Raw genomic sequence first — 17,803 nt, 5'->3', positions numbered from 1 at the left:
TATACGACCGATTTGTCAGTTCTGTATTCCATACTCCGATGTAGCAAAATTCTCTACGTGGTTCTAAATTGGTTGAACATGGAATTACAGAATGTTTCTCCGTGGCATTCCGCTGTGTCAAAAGCAGAGTGTAGTATCTAGAATTCTATTTCTTATTTTCATGGGTGGTGAGGTGACATGGTCAGTTTCCCTTACAGACAAGCTGGATGGCCTGATGATTGGGGGGAAGAGGAAGAGGGAGGGACAGAACATGACCGGCATGGATGATTTTCTCCAGTTGCCAGATGACTACGACACCCGGCACTCAGAGCCGGGCAAGAAGAGGGTAAAGTGGCCCTCTGTCCAGTCTCACCTGTTTCTGACCATGAAATATTGTGACATTTCGTGGACCATCTTCATCCGATATCAATGCATTTTTGTTTGTAACCTTTATTCATCTATGCACTGACAGACTGACTGACTGTATAATATAGTTCGCAGACCATGGAATGTGGTCATTTGGTCTCCTGCACATCTGTATCTCAAGAGACCTGGATAATTTAATTACTAGAACAGGATGACTTACTGGATAAATGTGGCTTAATTGTGCTCCCACAATGCTATTTTGCAAAATGAATTTAAATATTTGAATTGCAATGTCTTAGCGTCTAGCTGACATCAGCGTAACATGCTCGCTCCAAGTCTCTACTGCTCATGACCCCTGCTGGACGTTTTCCTCCCTGTCCTCTAGGTTCGCTGGGCTGACCTTGAAGAACAAAAGGACGCTGAACGCAAGCGCGATATTGGCTTTGTGGTGGGTCAGACCGACTGGGAAAAAATTACAGACCAGACGGGGCAAATAGCTCAGAGAGCTCTCAACCGGACTAAGTATTTCTAACAGAATATCAACCCCCCCCCCTGCTTCTTGATTTATAGGTATATCCATTTATTTATTTTAAATAATGATTTCATACAATATTGCCATGTTTTGGGGTGTATGAGAATGGCATTTGTGTCATGACATGTCATTGTTTATTATAGTTAAGACAGAGGGTTGATAGTTATTTTAAAAACTTTGGAAGGGGCCAGTCTCACTTTTTTAAATATATTCCATGTTTTCATTAGATAGCCCAGTGATAAAAGGTAGGAGATATTGTGATACAATTATTCTATCAAAACTTCCGTTGGAAGGCAGCAACTTAGACCACTAGACTGCCACATCTAATCGCTGTTTAGACTGGAATTTGTGGCTTTTTAATGTGAAAGATAGTAGCCATTTACTTAAATATGGATTAAGATATTCTTCCAGTTCAACCTTCACATTTGTATAACATTGACATGCTGATAAACAGGAAGATATTACACTGAACAAAATTATAAACGCAACACTTTTGTTTTTGCCCCCATTTATCAGGAGTTGAATTCAGATCTAAAACTTTCTCTATGTACACAAAAGGCCTCAAATGTTGTTCACAAATCTGTCTAAATCTGTGTTAGTGAGCACTTCTCCTTTGCCGAGATAATCATCCACCTCACAGGTGTGGCATATCATAATGCTGATTAGACAGCATGATTATTGCACAGGTGTACCTTAGGCTGGCCACAATAAAAGGCCACTCTAAAATGTGCAGTTTCACTGTATTGAGGGGTGGTGGGGGGGGGGGGGGGGTGTGTGAAAACCAGTCTGTATCTGGTGTGACCAACATTTGCCTCACGCTGTGCAACACATCTCCTTTGCATAAAGTTGATCAGGTTGTTGATTGTGGCCTGTGGATTGTTAGTCCACTTTTCAATGGCTGTGCGAAGTTGCTGGATATTGGCAGGACCTGGAACTCGCTGTCGTATACGCTGATCCACAGCATCCCAAACATGCTCAATGGGTGACATGTCCAGTGAGTATGCTGGCCATGCAAGAACTGGGATGTTTTCAGCTTCCAGGAATTGTGCACAGATCCTTGCAACATGGGGCCGTGCATTATCATGCTGCACCATGAGGTGATGGTTGTGGATGAATGGCATAACAATGGGCCTCAGGATCTCATCACGGTATCTCTGTGCATTCAAAATGCTATCAATAAAATGCACCTGTATTCATTGTCCATAACACACCTGCCCATACCATAACCCCACCGCCACCATGGGCCAGTCGATCCACAACATTGACAACAGCAAACTGCTCACCCACACGACGCCATACACGCTGTCTGCCATCTGCACTGTACAGTGAAAATCTACAACAACGAACTGCAGTCAGGTCGAGACCCCAATGAGTACGACGAGCATGCCGATGAGCTTCCCTGAGATGGTTTCTGACAGTTTGTGCAGAAATTCTTTGGTTATGCAAACCGATTGTTGCAGCAGCTGTCCAGGTGGCTGGTCTCAGACGATCTTGGAGGTGACGATGCTGTATGTGGAGGTCTTGGGCTGGTGTGGTTAAACGTGGTCTGCTGTTGTGAGGCCGGTTGGATGTACTGTCAAATTCTCTGAAACGCCTTTGGAGACTGCTTATGGTCGAGAAATTGGACTCTGATGGACTTTCCTGCAGTCAGCATGCCAATTGCGCACTCCCTCAAAACTAGCGACATCTGTGGCATTGTGCTGTGTGATGGAACTGCACATTTTTGAGTGGCCTTTTATTGTAGCCAGCCTAAGGCACACCTGTACAATAATCATGCTGTCTAATCAGCATCTTGATATGCCACATGTGTGAGGTGGATGGATTATCTCGGCAAAGGAGAAGTGTTCACTAACACAGATTTAGACAGATTTTTGAACAATATTTGAGAGAAATAGGCCTTTTGTGTACATAGAGAATGTCTTAGATCTTTGCGTTCAGCTCATGATAAATGGGGCCAAAAACAAGTGTTGCATTTATAATTTTGTTCAGTGTATGTTGTACATTTTTTATTTAAAGGCTAATTGGACAGAATTGCAGTTTTCCCCTGTGATCGATCGCCTATGTTTCAATCAGTTTTGTTTCTTCCTCTAGGTCTGCAGACTGAATATTTCTCCACAAAAATATCTCATCAGGACTACAGTTCCAATTGTCAATAGCTGTTTTTCCATTAGTAGAATATGTAAAAATGCTTTGTCTTGTGTTGAAGACATTCTTGACGTTTGTTTAGAATATTTTGTTTTCCTTCATTCTATGCATTTGAGGGTAGACTATTGCACCAGTTTAGCGTTGCTTCTCATTTTATACTGTACAAGCTGTAATGCCTACCTGTATGTTAGCACTGTTGCTTATTATGAGATATAAACTCATGAAACAATAAAGGTTACAAACAAAAACAAAAGAACTTGGTGAGTCTTGTATGAGTGGTCGTATGGGTTAAGCCAAGAACAATCTTCGGTGATATGTTTTCTCTGGACCACATATATTGTAGGACCTTAAAATACAAGTAGTTTTAAGGAGATCTTTCGGAGTTGGTTTGACCCTTATCTGTGCTGGTTTCTGGTGAGTAGTTGCGAAGCCTCTTGGGTAATGCAAATTGGCCAGCATTGCCATGGAGGGCATTGCCAGTAGGATTGTCCTGGTCTAATCGCACTCAGCAATTTTTTCAGGCTGCTTAGGCTCCTGCAAAGCCAGCCGTGGTCAGCGGGTGAGTGAGGATACTCCCACACTTTGACCCATTAGAAGTTCTGGTTGGCTGTGCAGTGCAGGGCATAAAGCTGAAGGACTTGGCACAAATGCCTTTGGAGTTGATGCCATGAGACCAGGCCTTAGATAATATTATTTTTGTCTGATGAATACAAAATAAACATGATTTCAAAGTTATGAAAATGTGAGTATTTTACTCAATCTCAATACTGGTGTTTGTATCTCTTTAAGTCCTGCTTTTTTGTAACGGTAGCCAATGGATTGTTTGTTGAAAGCCTGGGCCAGGTGACTTGCTTTGGGTATTGACAACTGTCATCCACATTGCCTGTCATCTGCAGGGAGGATTTTCAGTGCATGCTGTTGGCAGAGTATTACCAAATGAAATGAGTGGTCAATAAAAGCACATTGAACCACTTCATCTATAATAACATTTTAATTCAATATCTGTCACATTACATTCCACACATAATACCCAATTTACAGTACAGTATGGATTTTGTGCTGTTCAATGATCTTTAAAATTATCTTGCAGCTTGAATAATAGTTATACTGCATCCCTTGTATGTAAAATGCAACCACAGTATCAATTGTATGGTAAAGAATCATTTCTATATTTCTTACTAAATCAAATGTTGGGTTATCATAATTATTTTGTATACTGTCAAGTTATGTCCTCTTTAGTATGGCTCACAATGCAACCCTAAATATCAATCCTTGATAAAAAAATAAATAATAATACTACTAAATATATCTTGTTGGCAGTGACTTGTATTGCCAGCCCATGCGTGCCACTCTTTTGTATTCTTGTCAAAAAAAATATTCCAATTGCTGATTTGATTGGAATACATTGACACCAACACAGCTATAATCCTAAAAAAAAAATCTGCCAACCTTTAATCTGAGATATGGATGCAGTTCTATGATCATTGATCATTAACTTTATCAATTCCAATAATCTGAATTGTGTAGTTGTGTACTGTACCAAATTTACTTTAGCTCAAAGATTGGTTCTAATCCACACACAAGACGTGTCCATAACAAAGACTGGTTTTAATCTACAGACGACCTGTTTACAGCAAGGGCTGGTTCTAATCTACAGACGACCTGTTTACAGCACGGGCTGGTTCTAATCTACAGACGACCTGTTTACAGCAAGGACTGGTTCTAATCTACAGACGACCTGTTTTCAGCAAGGACTGGTTCTAATCTACAGACGACCTGTTTTCAGCAAGGGCTGGTTCAAATCTACAGACATTCATTAATTTAAATAGCTGGTCAATACGTGAGCCCCTAGGAGACCCATGAGAATCCTAAGTGAAATGATGATTTTCCTGAAGATGAATTTTGTGCACAAAATGACACTGCTGAAACCACTGTAATAATCCCCAGATGACACTGCTGAAACCATTGTAATAATCCCCAGATGACACTGCTGAAACCATTGTAATAATCCCCAGATGACACTGCTGAAACCATTGTAATAATCCCCAGATGACACTGCTGAAACCACTGTAATAACCCCCAGATGACACTGCTGAAACCACTGTAACAATCCCCCGATGACACTGCTGAAACCACTGTAATAACCCCCAGATGACATTGCTGCAACCACTGTAAAAATCCCATGATGACACTGCTGAAACCACTGTAATAACCCCCAGATGACACTGCTGAAACCACTGTAATAATCCCCAGATGCGGCTGGCTTTGAAGATGTTCTGAGAACATACCTGTGGAAGACCTAATTTGCTTGACATATCCACTATGGGTCTACTGTGTCTGATATGGAACTTAAACTTCTTGTGAAATGGCTGGAACTTTAAGCAGAGATGCCAAGGTGAGAATATTGTGGATTGTAGGAACAAAACTTGAATCTGTGAAGTAATTGTTGATTACAAAATGTTTTAATTGCTAGATTGCCAGGCTGTCCTAAAGACCATTGTTAATGATCAATATCCAAAAGCTTAAATGATAAACTGAATTTCTTTAAAGAGTGAAAAGGCATTGATTTATACAGTATTTCCATTGTTATTTTAATTATAAATGTAACATCAATTGCAACAAATTGTTTTTATAAAAACCTAAATTCATGTAAAAATAAAAAACTTGTATGTTTGCTTAAAGTCTTAGTAATTTCCCAAAAAAGCTTTGATAATAAAGGCTTCATTGTTTTGATGTATAGAACATCTAAGAAAATGATTTTGATGAGTGAGGGGAAAGGAGACAGCCATGGTGAATTGAAAGGGGACAGCCATTGTATATTAAAGAATTTGTTCTTGTGTGGCTTGTTTAATTTTTGTCTCCGTCTAGATTCTTTGGAAGAGTGTTCCCTCCTCTGCGTTGGAAAAACATTTTGTTAATTAAATCATACAATTCTTACATTCCCTCTGGCATTTACAGTTGGGTCCGGAACTATTTGGACACTGACAATTTTCATAATTTGGGCTCTCTACGCCACCACAATGGAAATGAAAAACCAAGATGCAATTGAAGTTCAGACTGTTCATGACATCGCACTGCCTCCACCGTGTTTTACAGATGATGTGTTATGCTTTGCATCATGAGCAGTTCCAAGCCTTCTCCATGCCATTTTTATTTCTCTCATTCTGGTACAGTTTCATCTGTCAAAAGATTGCTGTTCCCAAACTGGACTGGCTTTTTTTTAGATGCTTTTTTTGCAAAGTGTAATCTGTCATCTCTATTCTTGAGGCTTATTTAAGGTTTGCACCTTGGGGTGAACTCTGTATTTGCTCTCATGAAGATTTCTCTTTATGGTAGACTTGAATAATAATATGCCTCCTGGAGAGTGTTCTTCACTTGGCAGAATATTGTGAAGTGTTTCTTTACCTAGGAAAGGATCCTACGATCATCCACCCTTGTCTTGCCTTCCGTGGACATGCAGGCCTTTTTGTGTTGCAGAGCTCACCAGTGCGTATTTTTCTCAGAATGTACTAAACTGTTGATTTGGCTCTCCTAATTTTTCAGCAATCTCTAATGTTGACCGCATGTTGTGGGTTCACAGCAACAGCTTCCAAATGCGAATGGCACACCTGGAGTCAAACTCCAATCCTTTTACTTGCTTAATTGATGAAGAAATAACAAAGGAATAGCCCACACCTGTCCATGAAACAGCTTTTGGGTCAATTGTCCAATAACTTTTGGTCCCTTGAAAAATAGTGGGCTAAAGAGCTGTAATTCCTAATACTTTCAAATTAAATCTGAGAGACTGCACTTTAAGCCCATATTCATTATTTAACTATAACTTGAATATATTAAGGTAAACAGACGAAATACAAACAAATATCCAGTGTACAATTACTTCTGGACGTAACTGTAATTGCCTTCCAATTGCATGTTATAATTGTAGGCAGACACACTTTTACTAAGGCCGCTTGTCTTATTCGTTAATCGAATTGATATTGAAAACATAGATGTAGATTTTAGTCTGCTTGCTTCAAAATGATGGGCTGGCATACAAGACTATGCGCAACAATTAAACAGACCTTTTGAAGTGAGTAGAAAATGATACATGTATTAAATAGAAATGGGATGTTGTAGTCTTTACTCTGTATGGTCAACAGATGCTTTTATCCAGAGCAACGAGTACAACTGACATTGACACTCAATACCGAAATGTGGCCAAAGATTCCAACACAGGAATATATGTGTGTGTGTATACATATATATTTAACCGTAAGATATTTAACTGTCCTATGTATGTATGTACAGTATCTCATAAGTGAGTACACCCCTCAAATGTTTGTAAATATTTGAGTATATCTTTTCATGTGACAACACTGAAGAAATGACACTTTGCTGCAATGGAATACTGCCCTGCGGCCCAGTCTCCGAAGGGAAGGTATCATACTCTACTTCAGTATGTCACAGTACATGTTGGCATTCATGGTTCCCTCAATGAACTGTAGCTCCCTAATGCCGACAGCACTCACGCAGCCCCAGACCATGACACTCCCACCACCATGTTTGTAGGCAAGACACACTTATCTTTTTACTCCTCACCTCGTTGCCGCCACACAGGCTTGACACCATCTGAACCAAATAAACTTATCTTGCTCTCATCAGACCTCAGGACATGGTTCCAGTAATCCATGTCCTTAGTCTGCTTGTCTTCAGCAAACTGTTTGCAGGCTTTCTTGTGCATGATCTTTAGAAGAGTCTTCCTTCTGGGACAACTGCCATGCAGACAAATTTGATGCAGTGTGTGGCGTATAGTCTGAGCACTGACAGGCTGACCCCTTCAACCTCTGCAGCAATGCTGGCAGCACTCATACGTCTATTTCCCAAAGACAACCTTTGGATATGACTTTCACTTAGGTGTGTACTCACATGTGATTTAGACATTAATGGCTGTGTGTTATTTTGAGGGGACGGCAAATTTACACTGTTATACAAGTTGCACACTCTACTTTACATTGTAGCAAAGTGTCATTTCTTCAGTGTTGCCACATGAAAAGATATACTCAAATATTTACAAAAATGAGGGGTGTACTCACTTGAGATACTGTGTGTGTGTATGTAAATATGTGTGTATGTACATACACTCACCTAAAGGATTATTAGGAACGCCATACTAATACTGTTTGACCCCCTTTCGCCTTCAGAACTGCCTTAATTCTACGTGGCATTGATTCAACAAGGTGCTGAAAGCATTCTTTAGAAATGTTGGCCCATATTTATAGGATAGCATCTTGCAGTTGATGGAGATTTGTGGGATGCACATCCAGGGCACGAAGCTCCCGTTCCACCACATCCCAAAGATGCTCTATTGGGTTGAGATCTGGTGACTGTGAGGGCCATTTCAGTACAGTGAACTCATTGTCATGTTCAAGAAACCAATTTGAAATGATTTGAGCTTTGTGACATGGTGCATTATCCTGCTGGAAGTAGCCATCAGAGGATGGGTACATGGTGTTCATAAAGGGATGGACATGGCCAGAAACAATGCTCAGGTAGGCCGTGGCATTTAAACCATGCCCAATTGGCACTAAGGGGCCTAAAGTGTGCCAAGAAAACATCCCCCACACCATTACACCACCACCACCAGCCTGCACAGTGGTAACAAGGCATGATGGATCCATGTTCTCATTCTGTTTACGCCAAATTCTGACTCTACCATCTGAATGTCTCAACAGAAATCGATACTCATCAGACCAGGCAACATTTTTTCAGTCTTCAACTGTCCAATTTTGGTGAGCTGGTGCAAATTGTAGCCTCTTTTTCCTATTTGTAGTGGAGATGAGTGGTACCCGGTGGGGTCTTCTGCTGTTGTAGTCCATCCGCCTCAAGGTTGTGCGTGTTGTGGCTTCACAAATGCTTTGCTGCATACCTCTGTTGTAACATGTGGTTATTTCAGTCAAAGTTGCTCTTCTATCAGCTTGAATCAGTCGGCCCATCCTCCTCTGACCTCTAGCATCAACAAGGCATTTTTGCCCACAGGACTACCGCATATTGGATGTTTTTCCCTCTTCACACCATTCTTTGTAAACCCTAGAAATGGTTGTGCATGAAAATCCCAGTAACTGAGCAGATTGTGAAATACTCAGACCGGCCCGTCTGGCACCAACAACCATGCCACGCTCAAAATTGCTTAAATCACCTTTCTTTCCCATTCTGACATTCAGTTTGGAGTTCAGGAGATTGTCTTGACCAGGACCACACCCCTAAATGCATTGAAGCAACTGCCATGTGATTGGTTGATTTAGATAATTGCATTCATGAGAAATGGAACAGGTGTTCCTAATAATCCTTTAGGTGAGTGTATGTATATGTATGTATATGTGTGTGTGTGCGTGTGTGTGTGTGTGTATATATATATATATATATATATATATATATATATATATATATGAAATGTACCCTCCTTAATTTCTGTTACTATCTTTTTTTCCACTGAATTTCCTTTAACCAATTCACTTTTTTAAATTTTTATCTTAATTCTGCTACCTGTAAATGCTACCTAGGAGTCACTTTTATTTTCCTCATTTCCTTTTACCTCTAAAAAGAGTTGAGAAGGCTGGTAATTGAGAAAATCCAAATGACAAAAGGCCTATGTTGTGATAGGACTTCTGAATTCAGCAGGTACATCACTGTCCAGTTTACAGATTACTTTATAGATGGCTTTCTTCCAGGAGGGGTCAGAGTCTCTGGCCAGGGAGATGGCTATGTAAAACTCTTGTAGTGTGATCTCTGCAACTTCAAGGAACCTGTCAGGGACCTGTAGATTAAAGGCACAATCTATAAGAAACGTAAAGGGGCAATCTTTAATTCTAACATCAGGTCGCTGTGACACATTTCTATTAAGAAGCAGATTGTCTCTAATGGTAACTACTAATGTTTTGAAAGTTGTCAACATTATAGATTGAACCTATACACAAAGTATTGGAAGGCATCCACCAACACAATTTAATGAGAATTTTATATTGGAGTGAAAGCTGCCAGCTGTAGAAAACAGTTCAACGCGAAACGTTTACTAGATCAGTAAAGTAAACATGCAGTTCAACATGAACCATGTACTTTATCAGAACAGACAAAGCCTGATTATAGTGGGAAAGTTGTATGCACAGAGGGGTTGTATCTATAGCTGCAAAGGAGGGGACAGATTTGAATATTTACACTGCATGCAGAGTGTGATGCCGGTGTACAGAATGTAACTGCAGTATAGTCAATATCTGTATTAGAGGTTATGTGAGTGGAATATGTCGCATGGAAAGGCTGACAGATGTGAGGTAAGTTGTATGTGCTTTTATGGCAAAACATTTTTATCGTGTGTGTGTATGTGCATGTGGATATGTATGTCTGTTCAAAATACCTTAAACTGGTATGTGTCTAGTGTTTTGCGAGAGCCGAGATCACAATGCTTGAAATGTTTCTGGCAGGGAGGGCAATAACTTAGATGGGGGCCCCCATGTCTAGCGAAGTGATGAAATTAGGATTTTCGGCAATCTTTCAAAATGTTTAATGACTTAAAGGGATATGCCATTCCAATAGTCCAAACCCATACAGCTGGTCTGCACTTCATATACTGCTATCTGGCCAGTGACTCAAGTCAATTGTTTTGGTTCAGCAGTCTTTGGGTTGCTCAACCCTGTTAAAGGCCTATTGGGCTGCCAAGCATTAACAGTGTGTTGTGCCAATGATTTGCATTACTCCTGCCCCCCTTCACCATCACTTCCCTGCATTCAGGTAATTCATTGTGAACTTCAGAAACTGTGCTATCAGGTCTTCATCCCCAGAAAATATCTACAGCACCCTGCATGTTCTGGGCTGAAATCGGCTCCACCCAGTGTGTTGTGGGCTGAAATCGGCTCCACCCAGTGTGTTGTGGGCTGAAATCGGCTCCACCCAGTGTGTTGGGGGCTGAAATCGGCTCCACCCAGTGTGTTGGGGGCTGATATCGGTTCCACCCAGTGTGTTGGGGGCTGAAATCGGCTCCACCCAGTGTGTTGGGGGCTGATATCTGTTCCACCCAGTGTGTTGGGGGCTGATATCTGTTCCACCCAGTGTGTTGGGGGCTGATATCGGCTCCACCCAGTGTGTTGGGGGCTGATATCGGCTCCACCCAGTGTGTTGGGGGCTGATATCGGCTCCACCCAGTGTGTTGGGGGCTGATATCGGCTCCACCCAGTGTGTTGGGGGCTGATATCGGCTCCACCCAGTGTGTTGGGGGCTGATATCTGTTCCACCCCAGCCCCAGTGTTCTTGTAACGCCAGGGTCATGTTCAGTTTTTCTTGTCAAACTGGTGGGTGGTTTGTTTGTTTCAGTTCTGTGGGTTAGTATCTGGCAGTCCATCCTATATTAAGTCAATCAGTATTGTCATGTAGTACATTTTGTTTGTAGTTGCATATTGTTTGTCCTGTAAAACAGCTAATGGGCTAATATAGCTCCCCTAGTTAATAATAAAGGCCTAGCTATGTTGATTGATATAACCACAAAAATGTGTGCGGTGATCTTGAAATTGTAAGGTAAAGGTAGAACAGTGTCTATTGGGCATAAAAACCTGTTATTTTTAATGAGAATAGATTTTTTTAAATAGTAATTTTTCTTAAAGATTTTGGTGTCCTACCATAACTGTACAGGCCAATGAACAATGCATTAGGAATACTGTTATCTCCTTTCCCCAAACCTGATCCTGGAGATCCTGGATCTATCGTCCTGTAGGTTTTCTCTCCAACCTCAGTTGTGACTAACCCGATTAGGTTTTTCATCCAGCTCATTATTAGAACCAGGTGGGTTAAATTTGAGATAGAGAACCTTCAGGACAGTAGATCTCCAGGAACCGAGTTGGGTGACCCTGGTCTACATGAATCCCACAATAACGCAATTAACAATGATTATATGTAAATGTATATATTACTTATAAACATGAGACACAGCAGCACATTGCATAGAGCATTTTGCAATTAATATTCAATAACTGGTTCTGTTTTATTATTTCATTCTGTCTTGCTACACAGATTCATTTTGTCTTTTTGTTTTTCTACTTTAGTTGTGCCAGAGTACACAGTCTCATTAACAGCCACAACCTGGGAAAAATTGCCTTGCTCAGCATCAGAACAACAACCACAGATATTTCAACTTTCTGGCTTAGGGATTTGATCTAGTAACCTTTTGGTTACTGGTCAGATGCTCTGAACACTAGACTATCTGATGCTCCTACCTGTGAATCTGCTTAGCAAAACCAAATGTAAGTATGCAAGATCAAAATGGCTAAACACAAGGCTAAATTAATTTATCAGAAAGATTTAGCCTACATTACCTGAAAGTCATTTGCCTTGTTGTAGTGCATATTAAGGGCTCTGAAGAGTTCAGAATCTCTGCCTACTGTCAGATTCCGCACACTGGCAACGCCCTGCACTTGGGCCTGACGGGCGAACTTCTCCATCTGAATGTAGTAGAACTCTCTGAAGTTACTGAACCATTTAATCAGCTGGGACAGAATACAGCGGCTGAGCTGAATGGGACACATCAAAACAATCTGGGTAAGTGCATGATTGAACACCTTGGCTAAATAAATAATACTTGTCATTGTCTTGTAAGCTTTATTCATTTTGTGATGTAGGTTTTATGTATTTGATTTGAATGTGAGTTTTCATCCCACCAGGTTTTTTGTCAATAAATCATATTAAATATTTGAATAAAGCCAGTTGATCACAGTTTTCTTTAGTGATTTATGTATTATTTCTTACTAAATTATAACACACCATTGAAAACATCATCCATGATCAACAAATTGAAATGGTTATTCATTCTATGTTTCTCAAGATATTAAACAACATTTTAAATGTGTATATTTCATTACCTGGACATCTGGGAAAAAGGTTTTGAGTATGTTAGAGCTTGGATAACGAGTGTAGAAGAACATCAGTTTGGCCTTCTTCAGATGCTGCGTGGTCAGACCCTCCTACACGTTCAGGTTAGGATATTAACACGCTGTATTCAAACCAGGCACACAGCTTTTTAAGCATGAATATAGGTTGTTACTACATTGGTACATTTCAATATAACACACAGACTTCCTTTTGAGCTGTTCCCTTAATCCAGACAACTCTCATCAAAAAAAACATCCATGTTTTGCATCAATGTTTCCCCTTTCCTGTCATCATTAGACTATACTCAGATAACAATTTCCTTAGAATAGGAGATTCCAAGATCAAAGGGACAGTTCTTATTTATGTGTTGAACCACAGCTACTAATGCTACCTTACAAATTGTTATTTTGGAAATAGAGGGAAAAATTTATACTTCTTTATGAGATACGGTTGTGGGCAGTGGAAGGTTATAATGAGACACTTAAACCTCAAAGAAAGGTGGAAGCTTTCTTAGGCATAGTTATTGATGTAGCATATCTGAATCCAAGTGCCTCACTAACTATATACACTATAGAGTTTACAAGTTTGGGATCACTTAGGAATGTTCTTGTTTTTGAAAGGAAAGCAATTTTTTGTCCATTATAATAAAATTTGATTAAACAGAAATACAGTGCAGACATTGTTACAATGCAACTACTATTTAGGGTAGAAGCAGTCAGCTGTTATTGAAGAACTGAATCTTTTAGCAGACTCCTTGGCCTGAATACGTGGCTGACATCGGCATGCCTCAACCACGGGATAAGGTTTATTGGCTGACATCGGCATGCCTCAACCACGGGATAAGGTTTATTGACAATTTCAATATTTTTTGGAACTGTAAAGACCGCTTTAGACCTGATGGGATTCTTCCAAACATCATGGGATTCCAGCTGCTTGGTGCCAACATACGTCACGCTCTTGGAATGCCATTCCCAAACAAGATAAGCATGAAGGACAGTACTCATAGGCAGAGTATCCCCCCCCCTCTCCTGTCCCTCTAACTAAAATCACCCAATGCTTCCAGAAGAACAACATCTCTTCAACCCCCCCCCCCCCCCCACCACCACCACACTCACCGTCTCCCCCTCTATCACTCTCCCCCTCTACCACACTCACCCTCCAACCTCCAACACACTCACCAATCAGGGAGCTAGTTTTAACCAAAGAGAGCATAGCTCATCTTTCCCTATGTCCCACTCCTCCCACCCATTTAAAACGATTGCTTAGACAACTGCCACATCGTCAACAACCTTGTCCACAGAATATACTCTGTGATGTGCTTTGGGTCCGTGCTATTGTGAAAATAGCAATGCCGACTGTTTTGAGGTACAAGCTAGGACCCAGTAACTCTATTCCTGTGTTGATTAGAAATTGAAGGAATCGTGAGCATGCAACCTATAAAGTAAGCTTGTCTTATCTGTTAACTGTAACTCGTCAACATACTAGTCCAGGAACCCCTATTATATCTATTAAGCTGGCTTCACTTAATATCAGATCTCTCGCCAACAAATCATTCTTGGTAAATTACATTATAATATCCTACAACCTAGATTTTGTTTTTCACTGAAACGTGGCTAATAGAAGATTGTAGTACTACTATTCTTAACCAGACAGCACCTGAAAAATGTGGCTATATGATTACATGTTGAAATGGTAGGAAAGGAGGAGGAGTGGCTGCCCTATTCAAAGATACATTCCAGTGCAAAGACAATACACTAGGAAATGTTATTTATTTTGATTACCTGTTTTACATTTAAGAGTACCCCCAAAATGTTGTTTTTAACCATTTACAGATCTCCACGATATTCTGCAAATTCTATTGATGATTTTGCTGAACTACTCTGTTATATAAGTGATTATAACTTGTTTATTATTACAGTGGATTTTAACATCCACAAAGATAATAGTACAGACAATAATGCCAAAGAACATTTTAACACTTTACACTTGATCTTACTCAACATGTAAAAGAGCGTACACACACTCAAGGACACATTCTAGATCTGGTTATCTCTAAAGGTCTCAATATTTCCTTTGCTGTGGTTTAAGACTTGGCCCAGTCTGATCATTTCTGTGTCTTTCTTTAATCACTGAACACCCTGAATGTTCTAGTAAACTAGGAAACGTATGATCTCTAATTGCAAAGGTTTCTGTACCAAATATAAAGTTCTGCTTTTCTGATGTATCAAATACCTATGTCATGCAATAAAATGCTAATTAATTACTTAAAAATCATACAATGTGATTTTCTGGATTTTTGTTTTAGATTCCGTCACTCACAGTTGAAGAGTACCTATGATAAAAATTACAGACTTCTACATGCTTTGTCAGTGGTAAAACCTGCAAAATCAGCAGTGCATCAAATACTTGTCCTCCCCACTGTATGTTTGAAGAATATAAACCGAGCAGGGCTCTTAGATCCATGAACACAGATAAGCTAGTGGAGCCCAGAGTCCAAACTAAACATGGATAAGCTGCGTTTAGCACTTATGCTGTACACAACTGGAATAAACTACCAGAAGATCTTAGATGTGCCCCAAACACTTCTCTTCTCACGTGCCTATGACTGAGCACTTAAACTTAACCACACTGTTTAGCCTTATAGCGTCCTATGTTTTTATCCCATTTTTTAGCTTTATATGTTTTCTTATTGTATTTTTTATTATTATGATGTTTTCATTTTGTTTTGATGTTTTCATTTGAGTATTTGTTTTTATGTTGTATTTTTATATATTAATTATTTTTCTTTGTAAAGCACATTGAATTGCTTCGAAGTATGAATTGTGCTATATAAATAAACTCGCTTGCTTGGTATTCTGTCTATAATGGAGTGGGCTGCACAGTCACCAGATCTCAAACCTATTGACCTGTTGTGGGAGCAGCTTAACCATAAGCTACGTAAATGTCCATCAAACCAAACCAATTTGTGGGAGGTGCTTTAGAAAGTATTGGATGAAATCTCTTCATATTACCTCAACAAATTCACAACTAGAATGCCAAAGTTCTGCAAGGCGGTAATGAATTCAAATGGGGGATTGCAAAAAATATTTGAAGAACACAATTATTCTTTCAAACAGAGCAACATGCTAGTGGTGTTGGTATATTCTCTGGCAAAGTACACATGTATTTCCTACTAGAGACTAAGGGATCAATTCCTGTGGTCTCACTTCCCACTGGAAACTATCAGTTTCTACATGACTGGCTGACCCTGATGATTGCATTGAGAAAGAACTGTAAGTAGAATTACATTAAAGAACCATTTTGAAAGGATACATTCAGCACATACGAAGTTCTCTTCACCGTACGCTCCAAGCTTCCACACTCCATCTTGACATCAGGGACACCAAGGCAGTCCAGAACTAGATGATGACTCCTGGCCTCGGGCTGGTGAGCCTGGGAACTGCCCAGTGGCTTGGAGCACACCTTGGATCTCACTTGGACTGGATCACACTGTAAGTGAACTTCCTTTGGAGTAGGCATACCAGTGCTTGGGGTTCCAAGATGTAGTGCTTGAAAAGCATCTTGCTGAGGGCAGTTGTTTTTGAGGTGAAGTATTGTGTGGTCGTCCTGTTGCGGAGCAGGCTGGTTGTATGGAAGCGGTGTCTGATTGGCATGGAGAGAGTGTTTAACTTCTAGGTTTAGTGAACATGGGCCAGTCATTGAAACAGGCTTTTGAACAACCAGAGTCAGAGCCTCGGTTTGAATTGCTGGTTGTTGACCAATAAGTCCCTCACTGTGTAAGGGGAGTTGAAGCATGCTGTTAAAGTGGGAGGATGAGGATGCAGGCATGTGAGAGCTGAGGACAACAGCCTCATCTTCTGTTCCCTCCTTGTCACTGTCCTCAATTGGCAGCTGGGGCGACTTGAAGAAAGTATGTGATATGTTTTTGAAAATTGAGTCAACACTAAAATTTATGGCTCTGGAGATCTCATACTTGAGCATATTTGCAAGAAGCTTATCCTTGTCTGGGTTTGAGTTAGTAAACTCAACTAGCTTGTTCTTCAGCCATCCCAAGTTACTTCTATCTAAAGGCATTTTGTTACACTCACTGTGAGGGTCAATACCCACCTCAGTAGAAGTCTTTGTCTCCAGATCGCTGTTGTTCCCAGTACTATGGGAGTCATCCTTTCCTGTCACACCCATTGAACATGCCTCCTCACTGATGTCCAATTTAGATTCAACCGGATTCTCAAAGATCTGGATGAACCTAGAGTGAAGTTGTCCCAGGAGCTTCTGCATGGTCAGAAGCTCTTCCCTCAACCTACGTCCGTCCTCTGTATTTGTTCTACTTGAACACAAGTGGTCATGGTGCTGCAGTAATCTCTGGTTCCGCTGGTTTTCCTGCCTGTCTTCTAACATCTCAAGTGAAGTGGTTTTGTTGGTCTGCCCCTCGTGTCTGAAAATTCCGTGGGAACTGGGAGGTGAACTCGCCATACCTCGGATGATGTTCTCCACTCTGGCACGTTTTGCTTGGTATTGGTTCCCAAGATCCAGTGCCCAGTCCTGTGTGACTTTGACCTCATGAGGGGTGACTCTACTGGGGCTAACTCTGGTGGAGGCCTGGCTTGCTGGAGACAGAGGCTCCATGGTACCTTGTCTGCTGCACCTGGATGACATGCTGCTGTCGTGGTGAACTAGGTCAAGGCTTGTCACGGGTGTCAGCACATACAAAAAGAAGAGAGATCTGTTAAAGTGAGATCACGACAGAGGGGAGGAAGATTTATATGCTGTAAAGAAAGGGCTGAAGATGCTCTGCTTGGTCCTCTGAGTGGGTTATGATGGAGGAATTTTGCTGTGTTCCAAAATGGTTTGAGCAATTAGGTGACAACATTAATATTACATAAACAATTACCA

At 40.6% G+C, this 17,803-nt stretch overlaps 1 protein-coding gene and 1 pseudogene across 6 annotated transcripts in view; one reads left to right on the top strand and one right to left on the bottom strand.

Annotated features, from left to right (window-relative positions):
- Positions 1 to 6,679, top strand: part of ylpm1 (YLP motif containing 1) — a 50,357-nt gene extending 43,678 nt beyond the window's left edge. For 5 of the 6 annotated variants that reach the window (XM_010903521.4, XM_010903520.4, XM_010903519.4 and 2 more), the window contains 3 exons: positions 198 to 325; positions 731 to 915; positions 2,969 to 3,284. In XM_010903521.4, the coding sequence (XP_010901823.2) occupies positions 198 to 325; positions 731 to 877 (275 nt within the window). In that variant the 3' untranslated portion in view covers positions 878 to 915; positions 2,969 to 3,284. Of the gene's footprint in view, positions 1 to 197; positions 326 to 730; positions 916 to 2,968; positions 3,285 to 4,641 lie in introns of those variants that run through there. The other variant, XM_020056221.3, reaches the window with a different exon arrangement.
- A 2,968-nt stretch (positions 6,680 to 9,647) lies between these two features.
- Positions 9,648 to 17,536, bottom strand: LOC105029943 (annotated as a pseudogene).
- Positions 17,537 to 17,803: the final 267 nt, after the last annotated feature.

Source organism: Esox lucius, chromosome 18, assembly GCF_011004845.1.
Source record: "Esox lucius isolate fEsoLuc1 chromosome 18, fEsoLuc1.pri, whole genome shotgun sequence".
Classification (NCBI taxonomy): Eukaryota; Metazoa; Chordata; class Actinopteri; order Esociformes; family Esocidae; genus Esox; species Esox lucius.
Note: the sequence above shows the minus strand (reverse complement) of the source record. Positions and strands in the feature narration are given on the sequence as shown.